Source organism: Chiloscyllium plagiosum, chromosome 13 (assembly GCF_004010195.1).
Source record: "Chiloscyllium plagiosum isolate BGI_BamShark_2017 chromosome 13, ASM401019v2, whole genome shotgun sequence".
In the NCBI taxonomy this organism is placed as follows: Eukaryota; Metazoa; Chordata; class Chondrichthyes; order Orectolobiformes; family Hemiscylliidae; genus Chiloscyllium; species Chiloscyllium plagiosum.
The window spans coordinates 36,209,909-36,226,867 of NC_057722.1; the positions used below are offsets into that span (position 1 = coordinate 36,209,909).

General features: G+C 36.5%; 1 protein-coding gene across 1 annotated transcript; it reads left to right on the top strand.

Annotated features, from left to right (window-relative positions):
• The first annotated feature begins 867 nt into the window (after positions 1 to 867).
• Positions 868 to 16,726, top strand: LOC122555921 (extracellular calcium-sensing receptor-like). The gene is made up of 8 exons (XM_043702191.1): positions 868 to 913; positions 3,021 to 3,135; positions 4,276 to 4,567; positions 5,156 to 5,691; positions 5,797 to 5,992; positions 6,106 to 6,333; positions 10,397 to 10,520; positions 15,001 to 16,726. Exons 1-8 carry the CDS (start codon positions 868 to 870, stop codon positions 15,912 to 15,914), a joined length of 2,451 nt encoding a protein of 816 aa, XP_043558126.1. The 3' UTR covers positions 15,915 to 16,726.
• Positions 16,727 to 16,959: the final 233 nt, after the last annotated feature.

Below are 16,959 nucleotides of genomic sequence, written 5' to 3' on the forward strand. Positions count from 1 at the left end.
CTATGATGGGCATATCATTCCAACATAGTGCAACACATTCACTCTCATTCTTTTCCCTGACTTGTAGAATACGGTGTGTTGGTACACAATAGAATGGAGTAGAACAGGAGATAAGAATACCTGTATACCTTGAGCTGTATGAAGGAGCTCTCTGATGATGTTGTTATTATTCAATTAAGCCTATGACATCACTTTGCTGAGTACTAAGAATGATGTTACGTTCCTGTATCAGCGAGTCCTCCTCCTGCTGTCTGACATGGTGGGTGAGCTACAAATGGCATGACCATAGAACTCTTTTTTACTGATTTCAACTTTCTCTGAATTTCTGCGCTCAGATGCCAAAGAATTGCCTACTGCTTGCTCAGCCACAAAGAATACAAGAGACCTCAAGAGAACTGCAACTAAGCAGGAGCAAAGGATAATTCATTTGCCAGCTCACCAGAGGGATTCAGGGGCATCAAGGAGAGATTTATGGGCGTGCATACTGAGCTTCAGGGTGCATTGGTTTACTTGCAAGATTGCTTCCTGTCACTCTCAAGGAACATGGGCATGTCAGTCTCCAAATTCATAGAGGGACCATTCAAATATTTCTCTTTGTACAGTATCTGGTGCATCTCCGTTTCATTGTGCAAATTGAGAACATTGCTTCTGCTCCCATATAACAATTACAGACTTTGTGTGAAGAGACCACCCAATCCTCTGCTCCATGTATAATAATGCAGCAACCCCTTCCCAATCCAGGAAATCATGACTCATCTGGAGGGTGTTTTTCGGACATTGGACAATGAGGAGTGGGAAGGTGAATGGGCAAATGTTGCACCTTCTGTAATTGCATGGGAAGGTGTCATTGGGCAGTGAGGAAGTGTTATGATTGATAAAGGAGTAGCAAGGCAGCAGCAACATTTCTCAATACTGAATCCCTCAATCACTGGCTGTGAATGTAGGATCTCAACAACTAACTCCCCCATGCCCCCTCCACTTCCACTCACTTGAAAATCTGTAGACAACTATACCTCTGTCTGCTTAACATGTTCCCTACATGATGTGTCCTCTGCCCAGTAGTAGATTAATACCAGTAGTGGTGGGTTGAGGCTATTAAAGGGGCATTATTTGTCATCCATTGGCCTACCAGCAATTGACTTAACAGGATGGAGACAAGCAGGTATAGGTCCCCAACATTGCATTCTGCCTGATTATATGACATCAAACTCACCAAAGGGGAGGGCACATAATTGAGGGGATATTACTGCTCAGAGCTTCAAAGTTTTTTTTTAATCCAGAGCTGTGTATTCTTTCTTAGGATACAAGGCTTTATCTCACTTCTCCACATCTTTATTCTTTTCTTCTTGACAGCTCTGTTCTGTGTAAATTGTGTTTGCTCCTAAATTCTGTTAAACTTATTCCAATTGGACTTTATTAGTCGCTTAGATTTGAAGTTAAAGGATTTGAAAGTTACATACTTGCCAATCTCCACCTAAACGTGGGCTCAACTGGTGTCACAGTCCATTCACAAAGCTTTTGTCATGCTAGTAATCCCAATCAGTAGAAGTTACATTTGTGTAAACACTGCAAAAATGAGCTTGAATTGGTTGCTGTAGTCTCATTAGCATTAAATCAACAACAAAATTATTGACAGTGCAAAAATCAATCTCTGGAACACTAAAACAAATAGCAGGAGGTTTTAATTTTGTGTTATGAAAAAGGATCCTACAAATTATTCACTTTCAAATGCTGTGTGTTTGCAGCATTTTGTTTTATTGCAGGCATCTAGGATTCAGTTTTTTAAATATTATTACTATCCCTGTAATATTTGGAAAACACAAAGAATAAATTAGAACTGTCTATAGAGGAGTTGCTTAGAGCAAGTAAAGTACACCAATGAGTTAAACCTCTCAAAACTATAGAAGACAGTGGACAATGGGAAAAGATTTCTTAAGATTTTGTAGGCAAATGAAATGCTCAGTTTAGCTATTCTGATCAAAAACTCGCTAGTTTAATTCATAATTATGAGTTTGTTAATCTCAGCAATCAGCTGCAACAATTGCCCTTTGTATACAGACCAGAGAAGTGGAAACAGTCAAGGAGTCCTGAAGATATTGTGGAACCAGTGATGGTCATCAGCATGGCACCTGCAAAATTTGAATACCCTGTTGTTGCAAGTGAACAATGGTCTTTCAATGGAAATACTATTGGAGAACAGGATATTTGAAGGCATTGCACTTACGTGAATTAAGTTTTTGAAAATGGATTAGTCTAACTATGATTGGTTATATATTTATTTTGATTTATTACATATCTATTAGAATCCAATTCTAACCGAATGCCCATTTGGTTTAGGAGAAGAGCCAGTACATTCTTTGCTGCCAGCAGGATAAAGTAATTGTGTAAATTCTGTTGTGATTTGTGAGCTTGTTTTGAACAATTTACTAAATTAAGCATATAAATACTTTTAAGGAATTGATGATCCAGAAATTAAAAGTTTAGAAATTGAATGTGTTTATATATTAGAACTATCCTATTATCTGACATTTTAAAAAAAGTCCAGTTTCCAGGATACATATGGGCCCGAAATCCTGTGTACTTTATCCACACCATTTCAATACAAGCTGTTAAAATACATTACTAAGAAAACCTGGTTTACCTCTGAATCTCTCACTATTCACATTCCTTCACCTATAGATTAGTTCTGAATGAACAATTTTTCCAGTTGCTATGCTATAGCAACATTGTGCATGCAGCATGATTTACTTTCATTGCTATTACGTCGTGTTTTCCCAGTGTGGCTTAAAGTACTCTTTTGGGGATATTTTAGTTTGAACTTCTTGTAAAATGATGAGTTCTGCCAAATGTGCCAGCTGTATATAAGGACAACTTATATTGAAATAAATCAGTCTGCTTTTATCCAGTGATTAAGGCAACAATGAATTTCAAAGTGTATTTTGTTCTGATTTACTCATTGCCTGTGTTTGCATGTGAAGTTACTGATCTATCATGTAAGCTACTTGAGAAGTTTAATCTGTATGGAATCCATCAGAATGGAGATATCATTATTGGTGGATTGTTTCCTATCCACTTCACGGTAACTTTACCTGAACTTGCCTACAAAACAAAACCTGAAATGTTACAATGTGAAGGGTGAGTTTGTATATTCTTCACTAATGATTCAAAGGATCATGTCAAATATTTAAAATGTTCAAAATAGTCAAATAGTTGATAGAAATGTTTTGTTTGCCAAAGATAGACAGATTTTCACTAAATACAAAGCAGATTTTATCCTAACCATTGACTTTTATATTCAATTATTCAACATATATATGAACACTAATTAATACATATTTGCAACTTCGCCGTTAAAATTTAGAGTAAGAGTCATTCACATATAATTGACATATTCTAATGTTTATGCTGGTTACACAAATTTCTACAATAAAGTGCATGGATGAAATTGAATATTTTGATGAAGAAATAAAATGTAAGTAATTTCTCACAGTAAGTTACACATATTAAGCACATTATATGGTGGTGACATAGAAAAAAGGCACAGCTTTAATACATGCCTTTAGAACTGACTGATAATTGCTATAAGGAGATAAGATAAAAGAGGAATGTGTTTCAGAGAAAGCAACTGCTTGGATTGTTTTTTAATTCATTTCTTAAAGGTCACGTGAAACAGACTTCAATGGAAGGGAGTTATTTTAAAAACAATCTCTTGTTAGTAAAGTATTGTGCGCAACAAATCGTTATTAAGAGTGTATGATTTTCCTAAAACAATCATTCGATGGCAAAAGTTACTTAGTTCTTGTCCAATTGGTTTAAATTCATAAGCTGCTATTTACTTCAAATCCCTTTAAATAGACAAAATAGATAATTCATCCTTTGAGAACAAAGAAAAGTTGAGAATTAGAAGATCTAACATATAGGCACTTCTCTTTGGTTGCTATCAATGCATCCCTCGATTAACAAATAGTAACTAATTGTCTTCTCTAATAATTGGCTTCTTTCATAGCAAAATGGACACATAATTTCCTTGCAAAGTTCCCTTTACTCAATTAAGAACTGATATACAAAAATACTTGCTTGAGACAATCAACAATAAGAAACCCTGAAATACAACAATTTGTAACTTAGAAGTTAACTGGTTTATTACTAATGCAAGAATGATGGCTTTCTGGTAAGATGCATGTTTATTTCGTATGGGAGACTAAATGCAAGGCCATATTCTGATTCACTTTATGAATTAAGTGTAATAAATTTAAATAACCTTTTCTCCAACAGTTTTAATTTCAGAACATTTCGATGGTTACAAATGATGATCTTCACCATTGAACAAATAAACAAAGATCAAACACTACTTCCAAATATACGGTTAGGCTACAGCATTTATGATAATTGCCGTAAAGTACCACAGGCTGTCAGAGCAGCAGTCACACTTCTTAATGGAATAGATAATATGTCCAAGAACTATAAATGCACAGGATCATCTCCCATTGCTGCAATTGTTGGTGATGCTCGATCAACGCAATCCATTATTACGGGAAGAATTGCAGGACAATTCAGAATTCCAATGGTAAGATTACAAGCATTTAAAATACTTTCCAATGAAAAATTGATGAAAATGAGTTTGTTTCCAAAGGAAAATCAATGTTCCCTCTATATGGAACAGAGTAAAGTCTTTTTTTTTCTACTACATATTTCCAGATATATAAATGTTAATGACTGCAATATTAATTTGCACATTTGTTGTTATATTCTATGCATTATATTCTATGTGTTTTATTCTGTTAAGATTGAATCATGGCTAATAATTTTAAAAATCATTCATCACAAGTAATGACATTGCAAATGAAAAAAAAACTAAATGTAGAAGTCCTCTTTCATTTACAAAACTGAAATAGTATAAACAGATCTTAAATATTTCCATCAAATTACAAAACATAAAATAAAATTGATAAAATGTGCATTAGTAATATTTTTAAATTACTTTTGGTGACAAAGAATCATAATTTGCATAATAATTTTGAAAAACGGTCTTCTGTTTGAGTACAATTAAGATTTTGTTTCAACACAAGATTTACAATGTTCTTGACAAGGCAGAAAAAACAATTTTGGCTTTTATCCTTTCATTCAATCTTCACAAATGTCTTATATTTTTCAGGTCAGCTACTCTTCTTCATGCTCATGTCTTAGCAACAAACTGGAGTTTCCCACCTTTTTCAGGACAATACCTAGTGATAGCTTTCAAGCCAAAGCTATGGCCCAACTTGTGAAGCATTTTGGATGGACTTGGGTTGGGTCTATTGCAACTCAAGATGATTACGGACAATATTTAGTTCAGTTATTTAATGAACAGATTCAAAATTATGGTGTATGTCTTGCTTTTACTGAAGTAATTCCAAAAATTCCATCCAGACGTAAGATACTTCAGATTGTAGACACCATCAAAAGATCCACAGCCAAGGTTATTGCATTGTTTGCTGGTGTAGGAGATATTATTTATTTAGCCAATGAAGTGGTGCGTCAGAATATTACTAGTATGCAGTGGATAGCAAGTGAAACTTGGAGTACTGCAGCACTGCTAGCAACAAAAACAAACTTTAGATCCTTTGGTGGAACAATAGGTTTTGCTTTCCGTAAAGCAGAAATTCCACAGTTCAAAGAATTTCTTCTAAAGGTGCGTCCATCTTTAACCCCTCATAATTCTCTGGTAAATAGATTCTGGGAAAGGATGTTTGGATGTACATTTAATTTATCAGATAACTCTACTAGACACAGTGCAGCTACAATTTCAAAATCAATATGTACAGGACAAGAAGACATAGAGGAAATAGATAGTGTATATAGTGATGTGTCACAGTTGAGAGTTTCGTATAATGTCTACAAAGCAGTGTATGCAATAGCTCATGCACTTCATAATTTGGAAACCTGCGAACCTGACAAAGGACCATTTCTGAACAAAACTTGCGCAAACATTTCACACTTTGAGCCATGGCAAGTAAGGCATTTCTATGTTTACTATGAATTTTCAAGTTTTATATGGCAATTGTTTATAACTGACCTTTTACAGGTTAGACTAATTATATTACCATTTTCACTCTGCATATACAGCTTCTCCATTATCTAAAAGAAGTTAACTTTACAAATGATTTCGGTGAAAAAGTACACTTTGACGAAAATGGTGATCCCATTGCATCATATGATATTATGAATTGGCAAATGGATGCAGATGGCTCTGTAAAAATTGTTACTGTTGGCCTTTTTGATGCATCGGCAACCTCTGGGCAAGAGCTTTTAATTGATGAAGACAGTATTATTTTTTGTGATGGGTCAACAAAGGTAAATATATTTAACTCTGTAAAATGTTGCGCTTGCTTCCCTGATAAAATGAAATTAAGGTTTCTTCCCTTATACAGTTTCCCATAATGAGTTCAGTATTTCATAATCAGTATTTCATACTATGATGGAATAAGCTAGATACAGGAAAGCCATTTTCTAAAACTTCGAACAAATGCTCATAACATTCTGTGCAAGAGAAAACATTTTGAAAATCAGAGATTTAGGAAAAAGCTTATAAGAGAAGAGGTTTTTCTGAAATAACACAGATAGGACCATTTATAGATTAAATAGCCATGAAGCTAGGAGGAGGTGCATGAATACTTAATGTGACAAATGAATCAAGAATTTGTCAGAGCTGTTGTTGATTCCCAAAGAGTCTGAACTTGCTCTCAACTCATTCCAAATAATGAATCCAAACAATCTATACTTATGCTTTGCAAACAATATGGTAATAGTAACTTGAAAAATTATAATTCTAACAATTTACTTACCAATGTTAAATTAAATTGAGAGTGTTCCTGAAGAAAAATGTCCACAACAAGATTCAAAATACTTAAATAAATAACTGGACAGCATCTTTAACAGTTACGATAAGTCCTTCACCTGACGAAGGAGCAGCACTCTGAAAGTTGTGATTTTAAGTAAAGCTACTGGACTATAACCTAGTGTGGTGTGACTTCTGATTTTGTCCACCCCAGTCCAACACTCGCAGCTCCACATCATGTCATGATAAGAAAAAAGGCTCTATTAGAAACTGAAGACAAATGCATCTCATAGCATATTACAGTGTCAATTCAAACAAAACATCATTTCGTGATTTTTGAGAAGATTTGTAGCTCAGGTTGATGATAAGTGTGTAAGTTAGCTCGCTGAGCTTGAAGGCTTGTTTTCAGATGTTTCGTCACCATACTAGGTAACATCATCAGTGAGAGTCTCCAGTAAAACATACTGGTGGTATGTTCCGCCTCTCTTTTTATAGGTCTTGGTTTCTTAAGGTGGGTGTGTCATTTTTGTTTTTTTTTCAAGGAAAGGTAGATGGGATCGAAATCGATGTGTTTATTGATGGAGTTCTGGTTAGAAAGCCATGCCTCTAAGAATTCTTGTGCATGTCTTTGTTTCACCTGTCCTAGGATGTGTGTGTTGTCCAAGTCAAAGTGGTGATCTTTTTTGTCTATGTGTATAGACATTAGTGATAGTGGGTCATGTCTTTTGGTGGCCAGTTGGTGTTTATGCATCCTGGTGGCAAGTTCCTTGCTAGTTTGTTCAATGTCATGTTTTTTTACAGTCCTTGCCTGGTATCTTGTAAATGACAATAGTTTTGCTGGTAGTATCTAATGGATCCTTTAGGTTCATTAGTTGTTGTTGAAGTGTGTTGGTAGGTTTGTGGGCTACCATGATGCCAAAGGGTCTGAATAGTCTGGAAGTCATTTCTGATATGTCTTTGATGTAAGGTAATGTAGCTATAGTTTTTGGTTGCGTTATATCTGCTAGTTTGAGTTTGTTTCTGAGGAATTGGCGGATTGTACCGATTTTTCTTGAAAACATGATATAGATATTTTTCTTCTGCTATTTGTAGTTCTTGGTTGCTGCAGTGTAATGGAGCTCACTGAAATAATGTCTTGATGCAGCTCTATTTGTAGGTGTTGGGATGATTGCTTCTGAAGTTAAGTATTTGGTTGGTGTTTGTTGTATTTCTGTAGAAGCTGGTTTGAAGCTCTCCGTTAACTGTACGTTCAACTGTCACTTCTAGGAATGGGAGTCTGTTGTCATTCTCCTCCTCTTTTATAAATGTTATGCCTGTCAGGATATTGTTGATGGTGTTGTATGTTTCCTCTAATTTGTTCTCTTTTGTGATGACAAAGGTGTCATTATGTAGTGGACCCAAAGTTTGGGTTGGATAGATGGGAGGGCAGTTTGTTCAAGCCTCTGCATTACTCCTTCTGCTATGAACCCTGATAATGGTGAACCCTTAGGAGTTCTGTTGACTTGTTTGTAGGTTTTGTTATTGAATGTGAAGTGGGTGGTGAGGCACAGGTCCACTAGTTTGAGGACGTTGTCTTTGCTGATGAAGTTGGTGCCGTCTGGCGTTTGTGGTCCTGGTTTTCCTAGTAGTGATGCCAGGGTTTCTTTGGCCAGGTCGATGTTAATTGATGTGAAAAGGTCTGTAACGTCAAAGGAGACCATTATTTCGTCCTCTTCTATCTTGGTGTCTTTGATGGTGTTCTGGAATTCTTGGGTGGAGTGAATGGAATGACGTGAATCTTCAATTAGGTATTTTAGTTTTTGGTAGAGTTCTTTGGCTAGTCTGTAAGTTGGTATACCAGATAAGGAAACTATGGGTCTGAGGAGGGCACCAAGTTTGTATATTTTTGGTAATCCATAGAAGCCTGGTATGTTGGATCCATCTGGTTTCATGCTTTAATGCTAATTTAGTTACAGTTAAATTTATCATTTTCACTGCTACTTATCCCACATATACCAGAACAGAAGTGGAAAATTACGGGATACAATACAACACAAAATGAAATATCAGATTTCAGATTCAAAATCCAAATCAGTACTGAATTGCAGAACCATTTCATAATGCTTGCTGGAACAATATCAAAACTTAATGCCCCACAAAAATGTGGAGCCATGAAAGGTCTGAACAAAGTTTTAGAATCCAATATGCTGGCATATAGAGTTGTATTTTGTGAAGAAAGTAGAAGTCTTGCTGGTGGGACTAAAAGCATATTTTCAGATGGGAAGTCCCAGGGGTGTCCTATTCGTTGGCCGTCGTCATCAAAATGCTGCTTAAGAGTCTCGCTACTTGCTGGTGGAAGTTGGGGATAAAGGGGTATTTTTCAAGGTAACAGCTAGTGCCTAGTAGGAGTTTTGCAGGGGTCAGTGTTGGAATCACATAAGCAATCTGAGGGCATTGTTGCTAAGTTGGTAGATAGACATAGGTAGGTGAAATAACAGGTTGTGTTGGGAAGGTGGGTAGGCTGCAGAAGGACTTGAACAGGTTAGGAGTTTGGCAAAGAAGTAGCAGATGGAATACAATGTGAGATTATGCACTTTGGTAGGAAAATAGAGGCATAGACTATTTTCTAAATAGAGAAAGTATTCAGAAATCTGAAGCACAAAGGGACTTTGGATCAAAGCTTAAGATTCTCTTGAGGTTAATATGCAGGTTCAGTTGGCAGTTAGAAAACAAACAAAATGTTAGCATTCATCTCGAAAGGACTTGAGTATAAGAGCAGAGATGTATGCTGAGCTATGTAAGGCTCTGGTCAGACCACATTTGAAATATTGTTCCCAGTTTTGGACCTTGTATCTAAAAAATGATTTGTTGGCATTGGAGGGGTTCCAGAGGAAGTTTACAAGAATGATCTTGAGATGAAGGGCTTGTGGTGTGAGGAGCAGTTCAGGATTCTGGGTTTCAACTCATTGGAGTTTAGAAGGATGAGGGAGGATCTGATGAAATTTACAGAACACTGAGAGGTGTGAATAGAATGGATGTGCAGATGTTTCCAATAGTAGGAGAGACCAGGTCCTGAGAGCACAACCTCAAAGTGAAGGCACAGCCTTTCAGAACTGAGATGAGGAAGAATTTGTTCAGCTAGAGGGTAGTGAATCTGTGGAACTCACTGCCACAGAATGCTGCCGAGGTAAAGTCATTTAGTGTATTTAAGACAGAGATAGATAAGTTCTTGATTAGTAAGGGGATTAAACAAAGATTATGGGGGAAGGAATTGAGAAACATATCAGCCATGATCAAATGGCGGAGCAGACTTGATGGGGCAAATGGCCTAAATGCTCCTATATCTTATAGTCCTTCTGGTTGGGCTGCCTTCAGCACGTGGACTGCAGCAGTTCAAGAAGGCAGTTCACCACCACCTTCTCAAGGCCAACTAGGAAAGCGATAAATGCTGGCCCAACCAGCAACACCCAGGCCCCACCAGTGAATTTGAAAATTGTCGAATGATTTGCCTCTCAGTATATCAACTGTTGCTTTAATAATGATTACAATTATAACTAAACAACTAAATTGCCTTTTTCCTTTGTGTTTGTGCCCTGGTAGATTCCAAGATCTATATGCAGTGAAAATTGCCCTCCTGGTACAAGGAAAGCAGCACGAAAAGGACAACCAATGTGTTGTTTTGACTGTTTACAATGTGCTGAGGGGGAAATCAGCAATCAGACAGGTGTGTAAAAAATGTATTATGATCTTAGAGTTTTATTCAAGTTCTTGCAAGTTATTTCAGATATAAATTCATTTTGAGAAAATGTCATGACATATATTTTTCATTAAAAACCCACCTAATTCTGGCCTGATCATTAACATTTTACTATTTATATGTAGTTTGGGCCATATAAAGAACTTTAATACATAATTTATTTGGAGGCAAGCTTAGTCAGAGTTATTAAGAACATTTTTATCTTCACTAAGTCTTTGGTTATGCTAAGTTCAACAAAAATACCAAACTCTTTCTAAATAGTAATTTTTAGAAACGAAAAACTTGATTTAAAAGGTCTAGAAATCATTCAATCATACAGAATTTGAGATTTGCTGCGAAAAGACACATTTTAGACCATAGGATTATAAAAAATAGGCCATTTAGTCCATTGAGTTTGCTCCACCATGACCTTTGATTCCCTTACTGATTAAAATTCTATCTGTCTTAGCCTGGAATATTTTAAATGACCCAGCTTTGACAACCCTTTATGGTAAAGAATTCCACAGATTCCACTGAAAGAACAAGTTTCTCCTTATCTCGGTCTTAAATGTGTTACCTCTTATTTTGAGATTATGCCCTCTGGTCCTAGACCCTCCCACAAGCTCTCTACATCTACCTTGTGAAGTCCCTTAGAAACCTGTACATTTCAATAAGGTCTCTTAATGAATGTAGGCCCAACCAACTCAACCTTTCTTCATATGAAAATCCCTCCTTACCCAGTATGAAATTAGTAAAACTTCTCTAGACTACCTCCAATGCCACTATATCCTTCCTTAGTTAAGGAGTCCAAAACTGTTCATTGTATTCCAACTGTGGTGTAACTAATGCCTTGCATTGTTTTAGCAAAACCTCCAACTTTTATACTCCATTCCCTTTGAAATAAAGACCAACATTCCATTTGTCTTTCCAATTACCGACTGAACCTGGTTGCTAGCTTTATGTGATTTATGCATGAGGACTGCAAAATCCCTCTGGTCTGTAGCTTTCTGCACCATTCTCTATTTAAATACTATTCAGCTCCTACAATCTTCCTGTCAAATTCTGTCAAAGCATATCATCTTGTGCTCATCAGGACATTTGCAAGAAATACAAAAGTAAAGCAAAAACAGCATTTTTACAGTATGAGAAGAGAGTAATGATTGGTTTAGGAAGTGGACTCTGATTGGCAAATACATTCATTAACAGTGACTGCCAAGCTGTGTTTAATTTTAAACAAGGCAGGTTGAGCCTGGTCAAAACATTGAAGTGAGAAATGAACAAGGTAATGGCTATCACATATTTTAATGTATTGAAACTATCACCGTGTGAGTACATGTTCTATCTGTCTACAAAGAACACGGCCACGTGTATTAATGTATGTCGCCTGCAAAGAATTTTGCCCATAAACAAACTTGATTGTCAGTCTCACAGTATAATGCACTTGCATATACTGGAAGCAATATATATTAATACATAGGTTCTTGTTCATCATTAAGTGGTGCATTCTCCATTGAATTTCATCTACCAATCATGTCAAATTGCCAACTAGTCAGCACTCTCCTCTCTCACATTATATTGTTTTCCATTTGTTTATTCTTGAAAATTGTCCTGACAAGTGTAAGATGGAAATCTTCAAGAAATGTTTCTTTCTTTGGAAAAGGTTTCTAATAGTTTTTGATTGAACAACAGACTGGCAACCCAAAGACCACGGTTGTGAGATTGAACTTCATAAACATGGCCATTTGTTTGGGAGCACCATAAACAACGTCCCTAAAAGCTACAGACTTGTTACAAAAATTCAACAGGTTCACTAACTCCCTATGTCTGCATGTGGCTTGCACCCTATCTTGAGATTTATTCTTAAAACCTTCTTTTCTGGCTAGCAAGTCAATTAATTCTCAAGGCAACTAGCAATAAAGGCGATCTTTATCTGCATTCCAAAAACAAGTGAAAATATTATATTGATATCATTAAGAAAACATGCAATGCACATTGGAGAGGAAATATGAAGTTACAGAAGTTGTCCTACACAGAACAATACAGTGGCGGTATTGCCTCTTTGTTGAATCAGTCTAGAACTATTGTTGCCACCATTATAGCTTGAAAAGACATGAAAATAATATGAAAAAAAGTGAATATTTTAGTGACCCATAAAACTTTGTTGAATTGAACAAAGCAGGAGTCATAGAATTCATAGTAGTATCAGAAGACACAGACGGAGATGATAATATGAAGCTAGAAAAACAAGAAGTAGAGTTTATCAATGAGTTAAACAAGACAAACCATAGCAGATAATCTCTACTTTTCATATTTTTAACAATAGTTTGCAAATTAGTGAGGAAGAAACAATCCTTCAAAATCACTACATGCTTCCAATTCTGGTCTCTTGAGCAATCTCTATTTTACTCAGTAAATATACGCATTCTTGTCATCAGCCTAAATCTCTTGACCTTTCGACCTCTGTCTCCTGACAAAATACTTCTTTCACCAAGAAATCATGATCTGGACTTGTATCTCCTGATAGAGTCAAACAGCATGGAAACAGACCCTTCAGTCCAACCAGTCCTGGCCGACCATGTTCCCAAACTAAACTAGTCCTACCTGCCTGCTCTTGGCCCATATCTCTCCAAACTTTTCCTATTCACAAACCTATCCAAATGTATTTTAAACGTTGTAACTGTACTTGCATCCACCTCTTTCTCTGACAGTTCATTTCACACACGAATCACTTTCAGTGTAAAAAACATTGCCCCTCATGTCCTTTTTTAATCTTTCTCCTCTTACCTTTAAAAATGTCCTCTAGTTTTGAACTCCAGGGAAAAAACACTTGTCATTCACTTTATCTATGCCCCTTGTGATTTTATAAACCTCAATAACGTCGCTCCTCAATCTTCCATGCTACAATGAAACAACTTCCCAGTCTTTCCAGTCTATTTTTATATCTCAAACCCTCCATTACTGACAACATGTTTGATAATAATTCCGTGTAGCATCTTAAAAAATGTAATATATTAAAGGCACTGTATAAATGCAAGTTATTATGTTTAGCTAGTATCATTTGCATATCTGTTTCTGTAAGAAGAATCATAAATTTAAATGAAATAACATCTATTATTTTTACCATTGGTCAAAAGTGCTTAAGAGCTGAAAATGTGTTGCTGGAAAAGCGCAGCAGGTCAGGCAGCATCCAAGGAACAGGAGAATCGACGTTTCGGGCATAAGCCCTTCTTCAGGAATTATGCCCGAAACATCGATTCTCCTGTTCTTTGGATGCTGCCTGACCTGCTGCGCTTTTCCAGCAACACATTTTCAGCTCTGATCTCCAGCATCTGCAGTCCTCACTTTCTCCTCAAAAATGCTTAATCCAACTTTAATATTTCACCTTTAATCTAAAGTATAATGTCCCCAGTTGGAAGAGTGAATCTGCATCGAACCACATCTCAATTAATCCATCTAATTAATCTAATTAGTCATAACATGCAAGAGAACACAGGTATCTCATTTGTTACAAAACGAGAATAGTGGCTATAGCTTAAGGGAAAAATTCCACATCAAACATGGCTGAGTAGGCAGTCTTTGCCAGTCTTGCTGCCTGCTATCATTATGTTGGAAAGATTGCCAAGTTGGTTATCAACCTGCTTGGTCACATTATAAACTCCAGTGGACAACAAGTAAAATTGTGGTCTCAGTCTTCTACATTTCTGATTTGCCAAACTTATTGTGGGAAAATGGCCTCAAACAACTAAGATGTGGAGGTGCTGGTGTTAGACTTGGGTGGACAAAGTAAAAAAATCACACAACACCAGGTTACAGTTCAACAGGTTTATTTGAAAACATTATTGTCTTGGGATTGTGAACTGAAAGAAATTCTGGAATTTACATATTAATCAATCGAAACCTGCATCCCCATTCTAAATGATTAAAGACTTAACAGCAAACCAGCTTTGTTCAATACATTGCATCTCTGCTCAGACTTCCTCCCGCAGTCCAAAGATGTGTAGTTAGGTGAATTGGTCATGCTAAATTGCCCATATTGTTCAGGGATGTGTATGTTAGGTGCATTAGTCAGGGGATTGTAGAGTAATAACGTAGGGGAATGAGTCTGAGTGGTATACTCTTTGGAGGGTTGGTGTCGACTTGTTGGGCCAAATGGCCTATTTCCACCTGTAGAGATTCTATCAGTTGTATGACACTTTGATCTTTTATTATGAATTCTGTGTCTTATGATCCTGCCCCGTAACTATTAAACAAACAACTAAGGCATTTTTTGTATAGGACAAAAAGAGAGAATTGGAAAAGAAAATGTTGCCAGAATATACTTACAGACCCATATGAAACACTAAATTAAACTAATGGTACTAAAAGTAGAAATATAAAGGTAGAATTGTGAGCTTCAATGAGTGTATCATTTATATGGTTGAGTTATAATTTTCTGAATCAAAAAAAAATTCCTGTTTTAATTTTGTAGATTCCGTACACTGTTTCACGTGTCCCATAGATTATTGGCCAAATCAAGAACACGATCAGTGTGTACTGAAGGAAATAGAATTTCTATCATTTGAAGACATACTGGGCATTATTTTAACAACCATTGCATTGTTTGGAACTGGCATAACCATTGTAATGTTAGTTATTTTTATCCATTATCGAAATACTCCTGTTGTAAGAGCTAATAATGTAGAGTTGAGTTTTCTTTTGTTAATTTCATTAGTTTTGTGCTTTCTGTGTTCACTGACTTTCATTGGCCAACCAACCACCTGGTCCTGTATATTACGACACACCGTGTTTGGAATTAGTTTTGCCTTGTGTGTTTCCTGCATTCTTGGAAAAACAATTGTTGTGTTAATGGCATTTAGTGCTACACTTCCCAACAATAACATGATGAAATACTTTGGGCCTCTACAGCAAAGAGCCAGTGTTTTTGCATGTACTTTTCTTCAAATTATAATATGCATTTTATGGCTTGCCATCTCACCTCCAGTTCCAGTAAAGAATACAAAGTATCAAAGTGCAAAAATAATACTTGAATGTGATGTTGGCTCTGCAACCGCATTCTGGTGTATGTTGGGATATATTGGCTTGCTGGCAGGTACTTCAATCATACTAGCATTTCTAGCACGGAAACTGCCAGACAACTTTAATGAAGCCAAGTTCATCACCTTTAGTATGTTAACTTTTTCTGCAGTTTGGGTAACTTTCATTCCAGCTTACATTAGCTCACCTGGAAAATATACAGTAGCTGTTGAAATATTTGCAATTTTGTCTTCCAGCTTTGGTCTGGCTGCCTGTAATTTTGTTCCTAAATGCTACATTATTTTGATAAAACCAGATCAAAATACAAAAAAACATCTGATGGGGAGAGCGGTTGCAGCCAGTACATAAATTATGCAAACTATAAATCATTTGTTAAATGCTAAATGGCCAATGTATCTTTTATTCTGTCCTTATTAGGAAAAAGTGTCTGGTATCATTCGTAAATTTTCAAAAGTTGCTTCTGTTAAAAAACTGTATTTAGATTTAAATATTAAAAGATATGCATCACTGTGATTCCTTAAATCAATAAAAGAATAATATAATTCTTTGCTCATTTGTGGTACTCTGTCCTGTCTGCCAAAAGTCATCAGCTCACACTTTGCTATTAAACTCCATATGTTATCTAAGGGGCTTACTATTGTTAACTGTCCTTCCAGATTACATTTTAGTATGAGATATTAGGCAATATGGAAATTCTGACTGTATGATGGTGAGAAATATTACTGATAGCATTTTAAAATTATAATACTACCTTTAACACTTAATATTACTTAATTACATACCCTTTCAACTTACAGTAGCTCTTCCTCATCATAATCAATTATCTGTGCTGGAAGAACAGTTCTATGGGTGTCTGTTGACATAGTCAAGTTCAGCTTAGCCATTTTCTCTACGGTTGCCGACTTTTGTTGACAAAGCTAATGTATGAATAACGGTGTAGTACACTGCAAGATCTGAGCATTTTGTTACATTGTCTTCCGGCTGCCATCTCTTTGGGGAGTGTAGATATTGCGTAGTTAAATAAGGTTGTCTGAAATACACCACAAATGACCCTTCATGCAATTCAGTGGGCTAACCAGTTGTTATAGGAGGAGAAAGGCAGATGCTGGAGATCAGAGCTGAAAATGTGTTGCTGGAAAAGCACAGCAGGTCAGGCAGCACCCAAGGAACAGGAGAATCGACGTTTCGGGCATGAGCCTTCTTCAGGAATGAGGAAAGTGTGTCCAGCAGGCTAAGATAAAGGGTAGGGAGGAGGGACTTGGGGGAGGGGCATTGGAAATGTGATAGGTGGAAGGAGGTCAAGGTGAGGGTGATAGGCCGGAGTGGTGTGGGGGCGGAGAGGTCAGGAAGAAGATTGCAGGTTAGGAAGGTGGTGCTGAGTTCGAGGGTTGGG